Source organism: Python bivittatus, unplaced genomic scaffold (assembly GCF_059951505.1).
Source record: "Python bivittatus isolate LINGU-HERP-01145 unplaced genomic scaffold, Pbiv_v1 ctg000560_np1212, whole genome shotgun sequence".
Lineage (NCBI taxonomy): Eukaryota > Metazoa > Chordata > Lepidosauria > Squamata > Pythonidae > Python > Python bivittatus.
Genome location: NW_028277083.1, coordinates 9,603,892 through 9,621,715, shown reverse-complemented (window position 1 = coordinate 9,621,715; position 17,824 = coordinate 9,603,892). Strand labels below are relative to the sequence as shown.

The 17,824-nt window shown below is 46.0% G+C and overlaps 1 protein-coding gene across 1 annotated transcript; it reads left to right on the top strand.

Moving 5' to 3' along the window:
- The first annotated feature begins 11,919 nt into the window (after window positions 1-11,919).
- On the top strand, window positions 11,920-13,921 carry LOC103059389 (noggin-2-like). The gene has a single exon (XM_007443871.3). The coding sequence runs from the start codon at window positions 12,036-12,038 to the stop codon at window positions 12,681-12,683; it is 648 nt and encodes a 215-aa protein (XP_007443933.1). The 5' UTR covers window positions 11,920-12,035; the 3' UTR covers window positions 12,684-13,921.
- Window positions 13,922-17,824: the final 3,903 nt, after the last annotated feature.

Genomic DNA, 17,824 nt, shown 5'->3' with positions numbered 1-17,824 from the left:
TTAGTGCTCAGAAAACCAAACTTTAATCATCTGGATAGATCTTTGCCCCATCTGGTCACTTGCAGAATGAGATTAAACAAGACCAAACAGACCTGTGCTTTCAAAAATTATTCCTAAAGGATGCAGACTTCAATTTTGGGGTTTGAGAATCTGACCAGAGCAGAGCAGGCACAGCGCTCTTCTTGAACATGCAATGAGACGGTCTCAACCCCATTTCAACTGCTTGCATTAGAGAGGATGGCTCATATTCTGACATCACCTTTTTCCCAGGCTTGGTTCCACCTGTTTTGTGGTGTGAAGGCCAGTTTTCTAGGAAGCTATGTTAGAATCCTTCAGTCTGGAATATGAATTCATCAGCTTCAGCACAGGCCAGACACTGGTGCTGGAAGGAAGCAAAGTCTGCTATGAAGACTCTTTGGCACTGGTGGAGGGGTTTTTCCTCTCTCCTGATGCAATTTTCTCCATGTCAGCATTTGACATTTCATCAGTGGAAATCCGCTGTCTCACCCCCGCTTCTCATAGTGGAAAGTTAGACTATTCCAGAAACATTGTTGTGACTGGCCACCAAAAATTGCAATGGGAATTTGAATGGCCATTTTTCCTTCTTGATTTCAACCATTTGTTACATGGCCAGCAGCTTATTGGAATTTATGTTTTAGTGGTTCCATTTCAGATTTCATGATTGGGAAATAAGAATTAGCAGCACTCTTCCATGAAATGATAACAATTTCCTGGAAATTCAGAACATTGCCGTTTTCTGTGTTGTTAAAATACCCACTTTTCATTTCAGTTCTTTGCACCTTTATGGATGGAGAACTTTGTTACTGAAGGACAATGAGGAAGAGCTTGTATCTAGATGGTTGTCTATCTGCCTGAACACCTTGTCCAGCTAATATAAAGAGAGGAATTGAGCCACATTTTAGGTCCTGGAAGCCTATGAAGGGCACAGACAATGGTGAAATGTTCTCCTTGGAATGGTGAGGGCCCTGTTTTTCAGTATGTGGGAGGAGAGTCAAGAGTTGCCCACTATTAAGCTAGTTCAGTTGTGTCTCCTCCAATGAGCAGCAGCTCTCTGTCAGCCCCACTAGATGGACCAAACCAGGAAGTCCACTCCACAGGAAGGCTAAAATTACTTCTACTGAGATTGCTTATACCAATACAATCTTGCAAATCTGAGTGTGCTGAACCTTCTCCTCCTTATACTTCAGTGACTCAGGAAGGTATCTGCCTGAACCACTTCTGGATGTTATCACACTGTTCTGGACTTAAAAATGGTTTCACCCCTTTTGCCTAGACAATGGTTTCTGCGTATTTCATCTTGACTCTCTGCCTTCTCTGAAATCCAGACAGAGCAATGATCTTTCCTTATACTTTTCCCTAAACTCCTTTACTTTTCTAAATTGGAGCGGTGGGGTTCGGGCCTTGGATGCTTCACCACAGATATGAGCAACAGTCATGAGTTGCCCTTGTCAACCGAAATCCTTTTAACTGGAAGTAGTGGGTTAAGCGAGGGACTTTCCTCACATCAAACGTCTTCCTTCCAATGTGTCATCGTGCCTCCCGAACATCCACACTGAATGTTGTGCCTTCTTTCCCCAGAAGCAATGATAAATATCCCAGAAACGATAAATATCATTTATCATATTCAGCAACGATAAATATCTCAGAAACATGGCTTAAATCTGTTTTTAAGTATGGTTAGCCACCCACAGTCATTATTTGCGATGGGCAGCTAATGATACTATTAACCAACAAAATTGAATAATTAAATAAATGCCCAGGAATGTATGCCCTGCAAGTTTTTGTTTCTTTTTGATCTTGTTGTTGTTGTTGCTCTTCTTTTATAATGTTTTGTGTTTTTTCATTTTTCTTTGTTGTTTTGTATTTAAAAATGCAAGAAACATTTCATGTTTTTGTATTTTTTTTAAAAAATGCAACAACCAGATTTTTAGCCTTTCAAGGATGCATATGAGACTATCTATCTATCTATCTATCTATCTATCTATCTATCTATCTATCTATCTATCTATCTATCTATCTATCTATCTAAAATTAGCCATAGACCAGCATAGAACTAATAACATAACAATAACTATAAAATAGAAATAAAGGTAAAAAACCATATTGATAGAATAAAATAAGGTAAACACAACATTATGAATGTCAAATGACAAAGTACAGGAATTAAAACCCAAGAGAAACCAGTAAAATTACAATTCATTTTACAATGAATATTCTAAATGCTATAGCTAACTCACTATGAAAGGACTAAATAATACTAGAATTTGTAATATGAGACTAGGATTCTCCATTCTAAACCCAGGAAACGGTCCTTCCATTTTTCTTTCTGTTGGATCCATCCTGGGGAATTCTACTGAAGGGATCTTCTGCATCTTTAATCCAGTGGCCCAGATGGGAGAAAATTAGGGAGTAGTCATGAGTAAGCGAACGGGCCACCCGAAAACCTCACGTTATTACAGGAACTGGAGCCACCGGTCGCTAACAACTCTAGCTGTGTTGTTTATTTTCTTTTCTCCAAGGGCAGGACAACTTTGCTGCAGCTCCTGCTGGTTGACGATCTCCAGAATTTGGGACCATTGGCTGTTTTCTGCTTTTTCGTTCCTACCCCTGGAGTTATGAAGTCACCCAGAAAATGTGATTCGATGAATTGACACCCTAGGAAAAAATTGCACAGAGCAAAGAAGAGTTCTGAGCAAGAGGGAGAAAAGGAGAGTGGGATGCATGTCTGAGTTTTTTTAAAAAAAGATGTATGCCTGTGCTTTTAAAAAGGTAGAAGCTTTAAAATGATAGTATTTAGACTTTCACCTCTTTGGGGGGAGTTCAGAAGGAGATTTATAATACTTGGAGGGCTCGGTAGGAATGAAGCTAGAGCAGTGTTTCTCAACCTTGACAATTTTAAGATCTGTGGACTTCAGTTCCCAGAATTCCCCCAGCCAGGGGAATTCTGGGAATTGAAGTCCACAGATCTTAAAGTTGCCAAGGTTGAGAAACACTGAGATAAAGAGAATACAAATGTAAGAACTTGCTGTATCTTGATTCCCACCACTGGCCCTGAATGACACCACCTCTTCATTTTGTCTCAACACTTTCTGGGGTGTGGATTCAGATCTTCTGCCCTGAAAGGTATGAAACTTGTGGTATTAAAGGTATTTAAACTTAAATTTAAACTGTTAAATTTAAAAATTAGAGCATAGGAGATTTTTTTTTTAGTGGCTGATGTAGGCGATCAAGCCAAACCAGAACCAAATCTGTTTTCCTGTAAACCCTTTCTATAGATGGGGAAGTTCTGGGTAATGATGAATCCCCTGCTTTAGGAATGACCCTGTAGTTTATTAATGAACATTTCAGGATCCAGCTTTTGGCTTCTAGATCTTCTAAGAGATCTCTGATTGTAAATGTCACAACCCAAACAACAGAACATGTAAGAAGGACTGCGTTCAAAATGTTCCACCTACAGCAATAGCCCTTTATCACTGTTAGAATGGAAAACAGTATGATCAGGAAATCTATTTTGATTTGTGTCATACAGAAGGAAAGATAACCTGTAATGTTTCAGATATTGCTGGTTGTTAACAACTATCATTCCAGTCAAAAAAGCCAATGATCAGGGATGTATTTCAGAGCCAAGCAAAAACTGGAAATTCTCAGGATCTTCCTACTTCTGCTTGACATTGGTGGAATCCTCCAGAACAATATTTCTCAACCTTGGCAACTTGAAGATGTGTAGACTTCAACTCCCAGAATTCCCCAGCCAGCCAAGCTGGCTGGGGAATTCTGGGAGTTGAAGTCCACACATCTTCAAGCTGCCAAGGTTGAGAAACATTGCTCTAGAAATTTTATTTCCAAACCCAGTTTGAACAAAACTAAAGGAGCGATGGGAATGAAATGGAATAGGTGTAACCTACAAACTGCATTCACCCAACACACTTCACACAGTTACTCAATCAACCCATTTTCCAGGTTCCTATAAAGTACTGGCTTTGTATAATATGCTAAACCTCAAGGGAATCTGATGAACATTAACAAAGCTTAGCATGTTGTGTGAATACAGTTGCTCGGTTTGTTACTGACCTGACTAAGGGTGTTGTGTGAATTCTTTCCCAGGCACCATAAACCTTTCAAGGATTTGGAAAGAACGTAGCTTCCATTCATAGAACAATGATGGATTATTTCTGTATCCCTGACAAGGAACCCTAGAGCTCCGACAAAATTTGCTACTGAATTTTAATGAGAACAATAATAACAGAAAGAGAAAATTATTAACTACAGGGGGACTAATCACATTACCTGTATTTAATTAATTTCCTTTTCTTTGACTGGAAACGCTGCTAAATTAAATTCAGTCTTGGTCCTGGCTGCACATACTTTCCGGAGTGCGTCCTTTAGCCTGGGATTAATTTTGTACTAAGAGATTGCAAGTGAATTACAATCTATTGACCAATGTGTTTGCGTCTTCAGAACTTGAAAGGTGACCTATAAAGAGGTTTCTCTGATCATGTAGAACCTCTTTCCACAGTTAGCCACAGTTAGCCAGGAGATGTAGCTTTCAAGAACAGCTGATCCAACAACCTTGCGATTGACTTGCTGGCCTTTACTTTCTAGCTGTGGGAGATGCCTGCTTTGACAACAGGCCAAATGCAACTATTCAGTATTAAATGCTAAAGAAATAGGCCCCTTTTCCACCCGTTAACAGAACATTCATTTTCATCACGCAGATTCTCCAGGAGGCCCACACCACCATCACCACACACAAGGTTTCTTAAGAGGGAACTTCTTTCCCAAAGATTTATTGGAAAAACAAGATGATTTTGACACGTGAGAACATGGCTCCATTCATTTCTGTTCTTGGAACAGAAAGAGAAAAATTACTCCCCAAATGAAGGAGGAATCTTTTAAAAAAGCAGTAACAGCTTCAGATGGATATGAAGAACTCAGGTATTACAACATTTTCCTTCAAAATGGTATGTTTATTGTTAAAAGGGTATAATCTGTCTCTGACAAATCCATATGAAAAATACCGTTTGGTTTTGAAGCCCCAATGCCAAATTATTTTCTTATTCCCTTCCTTCCTTTGTTTATACTTTCCCAAAAGGCAAATTCCAAAATTAATCAAAGGTAATCATTCCCTACTCTTTTTTGTTTGTTTGTTTGTTTTGGAATGGCTTTTGATCATTTTATATTTTCTACAATCAGTTGTCTTTTGTGTGGAAACTTTGCATTTCCTCCAAGCAACTTTCTCTTTGATGTAGAAGAACGTCTCCTAGATTTCCATGAGCTATCCGAGAGGCAGAAACAGGCAACTGGCATTTCACAAGAATGATGTGGCTTCCAAAAAAAAGTTTTTCTGGGACCTGGCATGTTTACCAAGCAGTACATCAAGGAATGACGAAGGACTTTCTAGATGTTCTCATCAATTATCAACCATCAAAATACTCGCTGCGCTAAACAGACTTGACAGGAAATTTGGCTCAGATCCAAAGATGAAGAGATTCAACTATGCACCTCTGAAGATGATTTCAGAATTTGGCTAACTTGCTGCAGACAAAATCCTTTGGAGGTGAAAAAGTAAGTAGCCTTACTTTTAACAGTATCCAAAAATCTATTTGGGCATTCAAAGAAATGTTTCATATCTGGTCGAATAGGTGTTCTCGATCCCTGATCCTAATCAGTGTGTTCATTGATCTATGCTGCAAAGATGGATTCTTCTATCTTTAACTCCTACATTTTCCCTGTTTCCCAATGTCACTGGATTTTTTTAAAAAAATATTTTGTATAAGTTCCTATAGGAGTGTCCATGGGATGTAACATTTCTCATGCTTTCTGGATGTTCATGGTATGTTTAGATGTCAAGACTGGAGTCTAAACCTCTCTGAAACTTCCTCCACTGTGCCACGTCTGTTGGTGGAACTGGTGTCATAAAACAGAATTCCTGTTGAGTGGAGTTTGGCCAAATGGATGGCTTGGTGCTACACAGGCTTCATAAAGACCTTGAACTGCAGTTCATTGTCCTCCATGCAACATGCTAGACTAAGATAAAAATGCAGTTGGCTTGTTTGTGATTAAACATATTTTGTGAGCCTGGCTACCCAGTTAAACCATCATTGTTCAGGCACAGAATGTTAGATGAACCAAGCAATTGGATGTTGTTAATGCAGCGTTTGGGGTTAATATCAATCAGTTTTGCATTTGGGCACTGTCTGCATGCTGCCCTAATTGAACCAGATTAGAACCAGATTAGAACCAGATTAGCCTTGGGATATGTTTTGGTTCCTAACAGGGCTGCTCACAACTGATTTGAGATGTGGTGGTTCTCTTTCTCTCCCTCCTTCAGTACAGTATAGATAGTCACTTCTCCGGGATGGTGCAGCTGCAAGATTCCTGCATTAATTACTAGGTAAATTTTAGCATGTGCTGAGAACTTTCTTTGTTACATGCCCCCCCCCCCCCCCCCGGGTAGGTGGGGGGAACTCCCCTTGGATTTGAGACAAAATTTTCCAAAATCTTTGTCCTAGGAGAAATAAGTATTTGAGATAAACTGCTCAAGGACGTGCAGATCCACTGTCACCAGAGGCTCTGAAGCCGAAATGGTATAGTCCTTTGCGATACGCAATGTTAATTGCAAGATTACTGTGCAGATACAGAATTGGATTGGATGCGGACGGTTTCAGTTGGTTTTCCTGCCTATTGCTGAGGGTTGGACTAGATGATCCCTCCCAATTCCACAATTCTTTGTAATCTATGAAATCCAGATCTTGTACAGCATGGCACTCATCACAAGAAAGTTTGTCTAACTGAATGGAAAAGGGAAACACGCTGGAGAGGAATGACAAACTCAAAACTAAACATGAGGAATATTTTTGAGACAGGTTGCCACCCACCCTTACAGGAAGGCACTCTTATGGTTTCCCTCAAGCTATCTCCCCTGCTGTCTAGGACTACAACTCCCATCCTCTTTACAGAGAGATATCCCTAGGAAATGTCTTCTGCACTCCTACAAAGACTTGAAGATTTAAAAAATACAGCTCCCTTTGTTCCTTTGGCCTTGAAACTGTCCCGCTCGCCATTCAAGACCCAGACACCCAACTGCCCCAAAGGATTTAGAGATCCAACCACATCAAAACATAGGTCCTTGAGCAACCTTCCAGTTCTTGGGGGGATAGTTCTGAATGTCTGGAAATGGCACACAGATCCAGATTCTCCCAAAGGGTCACCATCCTTCTAGAGTGGTTTCTAGAAGGATGTCCCCAACAGGTTCTTCTCCTTTGTCACGTGGAAGAAGGGAAGGAGGTTGGGCCTTGCAAGCAAGACTGCCTTCTCTGATTCCGTCTGTAGAGTCCTGAGGTTGGAGGGAGGGAGGGGAAAGGGAAAGGGAAAGGGAAAGGGAAAGGGAGGGAGGGAGGGGCAGAGACAGAGACAGAGGGAGAGAGAGAGAGAGAGAGAGGGAGGGGGAGAAGAAAAGGGGAAAGGGAGGGGAAAGGGAGGAAAAGGGAGGGAGAGGGAGAGGGAGAGGGAGAGGGAGAGGGAGAGGGAGAGGGAGAGGGAGAGGGAGAGGGAGGGAGGGAAAGGAGAGGGGAAAGGGAAGGGGAACGGGAAAAGGAGGAAGGGAGGGGAAGGGGAAGGGAGAGGGAGAGAAAAAGGGGAAGGGGAAGGGGAAAGGGAAAGGGAGAGGGAGGGAGGGGGAGAGGGAGAAGGAGAGGGGAAGGGGAAGGAAGGAAAGGAAGGAAGGAAGGAAGGAAGGAAGGAAGGAAGGAAGGAAGGAAGGAAGGAAGGAAGGAAGGAAGGAAGGAAGGAAGGAAGGAGGAAAGGGAAAGGGAAAGGGAAAGGGAAAGGGAAAGGGAAAGGGAAAGGGACAGGGACAGGGACGTTGTTAACCAAGCACCAGGGCGGATTCTTCTCAGAATCCCGCAGAATTTTTCTTCCTTCTGTTTTTCCAAGCAAATGCCTGCAGCAGCGCCTAGCGGTGGACCGGTAACTTGTGCAGGGTTTCTTATCTCTGCAGCCTTGCGCGCGCGCTCGCTCTCTCGCTCTCATTCTCCCCCTCCCCCCCGCCCATTAACCCTTTCTCTGCTCACCGGTCTGAGGCAGACCCCCAAGTTGATCTGGAAACAGGAACCAGAAAGGAGTGAAGCTGGCCATTTAGAGAAGAGACCTTTCTGGTTGCAATCTCAAGCTGGTTAGGAGAGGGGAAAGCCCACGGGATGAATCTGGGATAAGAGCGGATTTTTTAAAACGAGCTAGCATTCTCGTCTTTTCTCCCCACCCTGAGAAATGCCCCTCACCCTGAGGACAGGACTTCAAATCTCACGACGTTTCTGTTTCCACACCCAGCTTGAGGACCCTCACTTGCTGAACTCCCCATCCGCTCCCGTGTCAGCCACGTTTGGCTCTTCTACATCAGGGATGAAGAACCAACCCATTTTTTTTAAAGGGGGTGTCTCTTGCTCTGTTCTCAACCCATTCAGTTGCTAGATTCCCTACATCTGGATTCATGCCACCCTAGGCTAGGTTAAATCCTAAACCACCATGTTGCTGTGATATGGTCTGTCCATCTGGACTAAGCAGGAGGGATCCACACAGCAGTGATATATGTTAACTCAGGTTTCCTGGTTGTCTGAATCCAGCCACTAACTCAGATACAGCATCTAACCCTGTAGGAATTACCATGAGAAGTTCATAGGCAGTAGCATGTTATGCGGAGAGGTTTCCTGAGAAAGTGACTAATCTTTATATATTCTCTAAATAGAACCATGAAGATGAAGAAACAGTAACATGAGAACTGACTAACTCTGACAGTTTCTCCCCCACCCTTTTTCTGATGACTGTACTAATAAATGTAAATTTTTAATTTAAATGTTTGAAAAGTAAAGACCATTCCAAGTTGAGCTGAGCTGAAGTCTATGATGCTTTCTTGGCAATAATATGGAAGCGTTGTGCCATTGAATGCTTTAAGATTTTTTTTCCCCACTTCCAGGTTTGGGATTTACAAGTGGTCTCCCATCCAAGGCCACCCAGGTCTTTTTTTTTTTTTTTTTAATTTTTAGCCAAATGTGGCTAGATGTCGCCACCCGCCACAGCAGTTAAATGCTCGCTAGAACAACTGACGCCCCTAAAAGATTGTTATAAATCAGATGGCATCAGAAATTATCAGGAGAGAAAGAGGACCTTTTTTCGATCTGGCCAGGCGAAAGGCATGCTTTGAATGTTGGGGAGCATTGACAGGTGCAAGACGTCGGGTGCTATTGTTATTCTTGCTGTTTTTCTGATGAAGCTGTTGAGATTTTTTATTATTATGTTTTCAGTGGGTTTCTTGGTTTTTATTGAGGGGTTTTCTTTTACAATATTTGTGATTGTTGTGATTCAGAACCTTCAGGGATATATTAAGTAAATAAACACTGTTGGTTTGGGGAGAAATGAAACAAAGACACCCAGACACATATTTCCCCCTTGTGCTGGTTCTCAAAGCCGCCCCCCCCCCCAAACATATGGAAGATCATCCTGTTCAAATGATGGGATCAAGATTCTGGCAGCTTCAGCTGCCAGAAAAAGAGAGAAAAACGTCTCAGGGCATGTCCAGAGTGCCTTGAATTCTCTCACCTCATCCAGTTTCCTGTATCTCCCCCCCCCCCCCCCCGCACACACACACGCGTTCACATCTTTGGGGGATTCCAGTGGTTGTGGGGGAGGCATCTTTGAAGTGAGCCAGACTTTTCAACTTCATGGGGAAAAAAAGAAGAAAGCCTTCGTGAAAGTCGGAGTGAAGACACCGTCTTCCGAAGAAGACGTAGCCTCGCATCCGGCCCCCCAACCCTGAGACCCCAACCGAGTTAGTCCCTTCCTGTCCTCAATGCCAGGACCTTTCCTTGTCTTTTAACTTTTGCATCACCCCGGCCTAAAATCGTGCAACTCTCCGACTCTCCCCCCCCGCCGCGCCACTCCACCGCGTTCACACGTGCTGCCAGTGCGGGCAAGGGCTTCGGCGCCCTCTGTTGCCGACGCTGCCCCCCTCCCCATATCGCGGTTGCCATCCCATTCTGAAGAAACCCGGATAGGAAAGACAGCTGCGAAGATGCGCCGGTGGGTCTCCTCGCGCGTTCCTTGATTTGAGCTGTGCAGGAGAAAGGACACCCCCACACGCCCCCCCCCCGTTCTTCCCTGCGCCCTGCAAAGGTCCTCCCCCCGCAGTGGCGGGGGTGTCCACGCATCCTACCGAACGCCAGGCTTCCCACCCTCGCGTGAACCCGCGTCCTAGCCGAGCCCGCTTTCGGCGCTCGCGGAACAGCCCCGCCGCGGAGCCACAGCCTTCCGCCGCCCCCGCTGCGCCCTGCAGCTCCGCCGCGGCTCCGGCCAACGGGGAGGCGGGGGGCGGGGGCGAACCCCGAGAGAGCCGCGGCTGGCAGCCCACGGGGCGCTAGGACCCAGTCCCAGCCGGCGGGCCCCACAGCTTCCCTGGAGGGCCGGGCGGGGAAGGGGAGGGGAGGGGAGGGAGGGCCAAGCGCGGCCGCTGTCAATCAGGCAACGTGGGTGAAAGTGGCCGCGGTGGGCCGTTCCCGTTGACACTTGGCTGCCGCGGAGGGGGCGATATTTAACTTGGGCTTCTGCGAGCCGAGCGCGGCAGTCGCGCGCTGGCTGGGGAGCGGAGCGAGGCGCGGGGAGGAGCCGCCGCCGCCGAGGGAGCGCGCCCGGGGGACGCCGACGCCAGCCAGCCGGCCAGCCATCGACCGCGGGCCAGCCAGCCGGAGAGCCCTCCCGGCGGGCGCCGCAGCGGAGCCGCCGAGCGCACCGGTCGCTGCTCCGCCGGCGGCTCCAGCCACCCGGCCGAGCGCAGCGGCGCGCCTCCAGCGCCTGCCTGCTGCCTGCGAGGGAGCGCCGCGCCGCGCCGGGCGGCGGCAGCGAGAGCCGCGCCAGGACGGGGACCGCACCGGCGCCTCCCCCGCCGCGATCCTGAGCGCCTGCCGAGCCGCCGGACCCGGGGGCAGGGGGCTTCCTGCCTGCGAAGACGCCCCCCGGAGAAGCCCTGCTCCCGCGCGCCGGGTTTCCGTGCTCCGGCCGCCGCGTCTTCTCGCCTCCGCCGGCCGGGGCTGCAGCGGGCGCCCGCGATGCTGAGGGGCGAGCGGATGGGCCGCGGAGTCGGGCTCGGGGGCAGCCGCTGAAGCCGGAGCCAGCTCGCCGGCCTCCCCGCCCCGTGGCCTCCCCCTCGCCGCCGAGAGCCCCGCGATGAAGCCCGTTTTGCACTGGGGCGGCACCATTCCTGGGGGGTCCCCGGCCGTTCTCCTCTGAGGAGCTACGAGAAGAGAGGCGGCCAAGGAAAAAAAGCAGGCGCCGCCGCCCCCAACCCAGAAGTTGGAAGACCCCCTCCAAAAACTGGAAGCGCTCCTTGTGACCTCCGGCTCTCTTTCTCCCCTCCCGCCCCCTCCCTTGCTGCAGCCAATTCTTCCCCCCCTTTTCACGGCTCCCCCATCTATAAAAGAAGGTTTTATTCTTGGCCTCCAATCTCACGCCAAACGCTGTCATGCAGTCTAGACATGTTGCCGTGGGTCTAAGTCCAGCTGTCACCATGGGGATGAAGTCGGGACCGCTGTGAATTTTTGGGAAGAGAGAGGGAGAGCGAGGGGAGAGACAGGAGAAGGGCGGGTGGGGCTTCGCCGGGAGCGAAAAGAAACCGGCTGCCCTCGGGTGCGCAAGGAGGGGGCCGCTGCTCCCTGCCCCCCAAAGGCCATTGGCTCCTGCCCTGCCGCCCCCACCCCCAGCACCCCACGTTTTTGCTCTTCACCATGCTCGCGCAGAGGGGAGCGTGAGAGGGGACCTCGCCTGCGCCTGTCATCTAACCCCCTGGCGATCTATTTAAAGCAAGAGGCCTGGTTGGATTTTCTCTCAACCTATTTATGAATCCCTTGGACTTGGCAAGGGGGTCTGCGGAGCATTAACGCCCCGCTCGGGAACAATCGGGAGAGCGAGGGACGTGGCTCCCTTGCAGCGCCGTCGCCAAGGGACCCCCGGGACCGGCAGAGGAGAGCATGAAGGCCTCCCAGGCACTCCTGGTCTGCTCTTCCCTGGCGTTGCTGCTCCAGCCCGGCTCCCTCCAGCCCTACCTTCGCCTCCGGCCTTCGCCTAGCGACAACCTGCCCATCAAGGATATTATCGAGCATCCGGATCCAGAGTATGACCCCAAGGAGCAAGATTTGGATGATCGGACTTTGCGCAAGAAGCTGGGGAGCAATTTTGACCCCAACTTCATGTCGGTGGCGGCGCCGGCGCAGGGGAACGTCTCCAGCTTGGAGCCCTTGCACAGGTTCAAGGGACAGGGACCTTTGCCCGGGGAGCTGAAGAAGCTGGACCTTGGCGAGACGCCGTATAGGACCAAGGTCAAGATGGGCAAAAAAGCCCGCCGGAAATTTCTTCAGTGGCTTTGGGCGTATACCTACTGCCCGGTGATGTATACTTGGAAGGACCTGGGCAGCCGATTTTGGCCTCGGTACATCAAGGAAGGGAACTGCTTGGCGGAAAGGTCCTGTTCCTTTCCGGAGGGTATGTCCTGCAAACCCATCAGGTCTGTCACCAAGACGTTCCTGAGATGGTACTGCCAAGGATGGTCCAGGCAAAAATACTGCACATGGATCCCCGTTCAGTATCCAGTGATTTCAGAGTGCAAGTGCTCCTGTTAATTATGGGGAGGGGGGCAGGCTGAAGACTTAGGGGACGTCCCCACTCCTGGATGCGTGGTGTGTGGTTATGTGGCCTAGGTCCAGAAAACCTCCGCTGGGAGTCATGCTAGGGCCTTGGGATGGGGGACGTTGGCGAGGAAGTAAGGCTGCACCGATCCGACAGACGGGAATCCATCCGGAAGGCTGAAGCATCCAGAGAGGGTGGCCAGGGATTCAAGCCATCTTGGTTAACGGACTTGACAGGTGCCAATCATCCTGCAACCCTGAGCAAAGCTTGGACGGTTGAATTGAAAACTTGTTGCCTACTTAGTGTCGCTTTGACAAAGAGACGTACAGACACGGATCTGTGTTCGCAAGACACTTTGCTTATTCATTTCTCTGTCCTCTTCCCCACCCGCCGCCCCCTCAGCCCCTTGCACTGTTTTTTCCCCCCCTTTTTTCCCTCCCCCCCCTTTTTTAATTATTTTATTTTATTTGAAATGGGAAAAGAGAAACCCCAGAGGAACTGCAGTGCAGGCCATGAAAAAAAAAAAAAGCTAAGCATTAGCTAAGATGTCTATTTTTATACATATATAGCGTTCTAACAAAAATTAGAATTGCCACCCACTGTAAATATAGAGAGTTTTAAAGGAGGAGGGAATCCAGCTGTATTTTTTTTGTCGTTGTTGAGGTTTTTTTTTAATTCTTGTTATTAATAATAAGATAATGACAATGCAGGACCACATATTGAAGCCCCCACCATTTTGAAACTGAACAGTTTCCTTTGGCATATGAGAAAAGGAGAATATTTTCCTATAAAGCTGGTTTATAATGCCTGGTCCCTATAACTCCTTTAAGATGTGATTTCTGTTTCCTGTGCTCCTGTTTGTTTGCTCGTTTTTCCTCTTCCAAACGTGTTACTGATTTTCAGACAGATTTTCCGAGTTGTCTAGGGTTCTGTTTCGTTTTGTTTTTTAACGTATATTGAATAAGAATATTTTTTTTGTTTTGTTTTTAAGTGTATGTTGTTATGAAAGAGTGATTTTTTTTTTTTTTTGGAATACATATAGTAATGTAGAGATGTTAAAAGAACTTTCTCGTGTACAGTTTATTTATTTTTAATGTTTGTGTATAGAAGGGCAGGGGGGAAAAGCTAGAGATATTGAAAATGTTTACTTGAATACTCCTTTGACAACATATCAGTGTACATATCAACCATGACTGAGCAAAACATTTTTAGCAATAAACTCTATCTTTGAAGAAACTCCCCCATGATGATCTCTGAGAAATGCTCTCGTGGAAATTCTTCTGTCATCTAAAGACAGGATGAAATAGCCAGGACAGGGGGTGCCTTGAGTACCTAAGACATCCATTCATGTTAACCAGGCACTGCAGTAAAATATATAAAGATATTATAGACTTTAGATACATTTTAGATTCTTGGTGATCACAAATCTGTCTCATGTGACCAGTGGGCTTTGCACATTTTCTGTATGACAGAGGGCTGAGCCATTAAAAGGCCTGGACAAAATTTCCAAAAGGTTGTGGGTTAGGTATTTAAAAAAAAAGGGGGGGGGGACAGGATTTCCATTCTTGGAAGTGAATTTGCCAGCGATGGGAGGATTTCAGAGAAACCCCTGACCTTTCTTACAAATGGTTGTTGTTATTTATCTTGCTTGTGATGTGTGTGTATTTCTTTGAAAAGTGGGTCCTGGTCTTGCTTTGTTTCCCCTTTAGAGGCAGTGAAACAAATCACTGTAATTCCTAACAGTAGGAAAAGGAAATGGCTTTTAACTGTACCCCAGGAGTTTGAGGTCTGATTGATGACTGTTAGCTAGGTTGATCTATCACCTGCAGACTTCTTCTTATCTGAATTTCTGCCCTGACTTTGGGGATTCCTAAACTTCTTACCTCATGTCTAAAGGGCAACTGGATGCATTAGGGGTTGACCATCAGTTCATGCTCCATGTTCAGAAATTGTCCGTGCGCACTCTTTTGGATGCTGCCTCTGTTAATTTCTATTTATTCATCCCTCATTTGGCCTTTTCATCGGGTCTGTAATTTGTGCATTGAAAAAATGCTGGCGGGAAGGAAGAGGACAGTCCCAAGGATGGAGTTGCCCATAGGATTAATTTGAGATTCTGTTTAGGTAGTGTTTTATGAATGCACACCTGGAGGAAAAATACGCACAGATAAAATCAATCTTGAAAGATAACATTGAATCAAGATTCTGTTCTTGTGATAGAATGTCATTCCACACATGAACCTTGATGCAACCATATCTAAGACTACATCTGGATTTTTTCCCCCCAGTATTTCATCAGGGTATGCATTGTGCAACAGAAATATGGAGAGGGGGATAGGAAATACAAGTGAATGGACAAGACCAAATACTGCAGAAAGTTGCATTTCCCCCAGTTCAGTTTGGTGTAGAGCAGTTCAAACTCGGCAACTTTAACATGGGTAGACTTCAACTCCCAGAATTCCCCAGCTGGTGCAGGTTGGGGAATTCTGGGAGTTGAAGTCCACACATCTTAAAGTTGCTGAGTTTGAAGAACGCTGCTCTAGAGGTTAAGGTGCTGGACTAGGAGCAGAGAAATCTGAGTTTGAGTCTTGCCTTGGGCATGAAGCCAGCTGGGTGACTTAGGGCCAGTCCTTCTCTCAGCCCTAGGAAGAAGGTACTGTAATGGCAAGCTAATTCCAAAAAACCTTGCCAGGAAAACTGCAGGGAGTTGTCCAGGCAGTCTCCAGAAGTCAAGAAGGACTTGAAGGCACTAATATAGATAAAGATCACAGAACCAGGGAGGAAAAAATAGAAGTATAAACTCCAGATTTAGAGGCAGATTACCAGCAAAAACCAGTTGATAGAAGATTAACAGGGGGAAAAAGGCTATTTCAGTTAAGTCACTAGGCCAGTGTTTCTCGACCTTGGCAACTTTAAGATATATGGACTTCAACTCCCAGAATTCCTCAGCCAGCAGGGGAATTCTGGGAGTTGAAGTCCACACATCTTAAAGTTGCCGAAGTTGAGAAACACTGCACTAGGCTGTTAAAGTCCATAACTGTACCTCTGATGTCAAATCCAGCTCACCAACCATCAATATTAATCTCCTATAATATATTTTAAGGTAGAAATAAGCAATCTTGGGAAGGCTGAGAGGCAAATTTTAAGACTTTGGAGAAGGTGATTGCAGCCCTGTGGGTAGGGTTCTGTCACATATGGGCAAACCCAGGCATTTTGTTGTTGCTGTTTTACAGCTGTTGCTTCCTTCTTTTTCAGTGCTAAAGCCCCCTTCCGTATGCACCTCACCTCGAAAGGATGGGAAGCCATTCTGACATTTTGGTCTGTTGTAACCAGAGCAGGGTCTGGTGATCACAACATCTGGACTTGCTCCCTTTACACATCCTCACACACCCATCCCGCTTTCAGGGTAGGCAACAGTATGCCTAGCACAGGAAAGAGTACAATATAGGAAGCCAAAGAAATTAAAAGTATGAGATAAGAAAAGGAAATGTAGGTAAAAATAGTTTACGCTTGTCATGCTCCTAACAGCAGAGTAAAATCCAGAAAGAGATGGAATCTCATTAATTAGGCTTATGGTCAGAGGGTTAATCTACAGAATCTTGGAAATTGAACAAGCCCAAATTCTAGCACTCAATGATTGGTGACTTCATTCAGGTGGGTCTCCAAGAGTGATGGGATCTTCTTTCTCCCAGGATGCAAGACCAAAGGGCGAACCATCCTTTTTCCAGGTCAGATGTCCCTGAAATACCCATCTGCATGGTGTTATTAATATTTTGACTCACTCCCATTTCTTTTGCAACCCCACAGGAAGTTTCAGGATTCTCTTACAATGCCACCCCCATTCACTGTATCTCTTCGTGGTTTCCATTCTTGCTTCCATGGTTCATACATTGCTTCCACTGCTTGTATATTGCTTCGTGCATGGCCTTCTGACTTCTCACCTCTCTCACACCAACACCCAACTGTGGCCTTACACCTTCTTGATCCGTTCACTCGTCCTTCACACAACTCTTTTGCAATTTGATCCTCATTCCTTCTTTGCACAGGACCAAACCGTCTCATCACGCGCTAGTCACTCACTTCTGTATTCAATCCACATTTATTCGGTACCCTTCCCCCACTTCTCATATGCCCCATTCCCACTGCATTCAGCTACTTTTTATGCATCTCCTGACATAATCAGGTAGAAGCTGACCCTTCTCGCAACCAACTCATTCATCTCAACAAATTACTCCTGCCTTTCTTCCTGCATGCGCATATCTTAAAATTTTCCATTTCCTCCATTCTGCCAAGATACAGGTAGTCCCTGGGTTAAGAACGCCCGGGTTGCAGACAACCCATAGTTAAGAATGGAGCCTACTGTAGCAAAATTCAGGTTAAATACACAATGATTCGAGTTCATTACACAATTCTACTTATACAATATTATGCAATAATACTGCTCCGGCTTACATACAAATTCAGCAAGGACAGACAATAGGAACGGGACTTGTTCTTAAACTGGGGACTACCTGCACACAAATTCATTGACTTGCTTTAGTTTTTTGGCCACTTGCATATAACGTGCAACAATTCACTCCATTTTCCCTGTCAAACAAAGCAACCTTGACTTTTGATTCATTAATGTTCAGATTCCAGCTTGTAACTCTATCATACCTTCTTTCTAACATTTGTGCAAATCATTTGGGTTCTCAGCCAACAACATGGCATCAACTATATGCATCATGAACATTCATTACCCCAACAGTACACCTCTAATGTCACCACAAACATTCCTGATATATTTATCCATAAATACATTAAACAATGGGCATTCTTCCAATCATTGGGCAAAGATGCCGTCTTCACAACCCACACCCCATTAATAAAGTTGGATAGCCATTCCATAACCTAACTACATCTGTATGTTAACATTTCTTCACTTATACATTCTACAACTGCCCTGATCATTTTTCAACATTTGCACAGTTGCCATCCTTGTTTCAGTTCATACACTCAGCTCAGTTGGGATACCAATGACTTCCTATCATCCTGGAGAGAGTTTGATCCAAATCAACTGGCATGTTCCTTTCCTGTGCAGGGATCAATGCAAGGTGAACCATTAATACTGAAAAGCCTTCTGGAAGAAGGAATGTTT

Excerpts from the sequence above, each read along its gene's own strand:
- LOC103059389 (XM_007443871.3), top strand. The coding sequence starts at position 12,036 with ATGAAGGCCTCCCAGGCACTCCTGGTCTGCTCTTCCCTGGCGTTGCTG.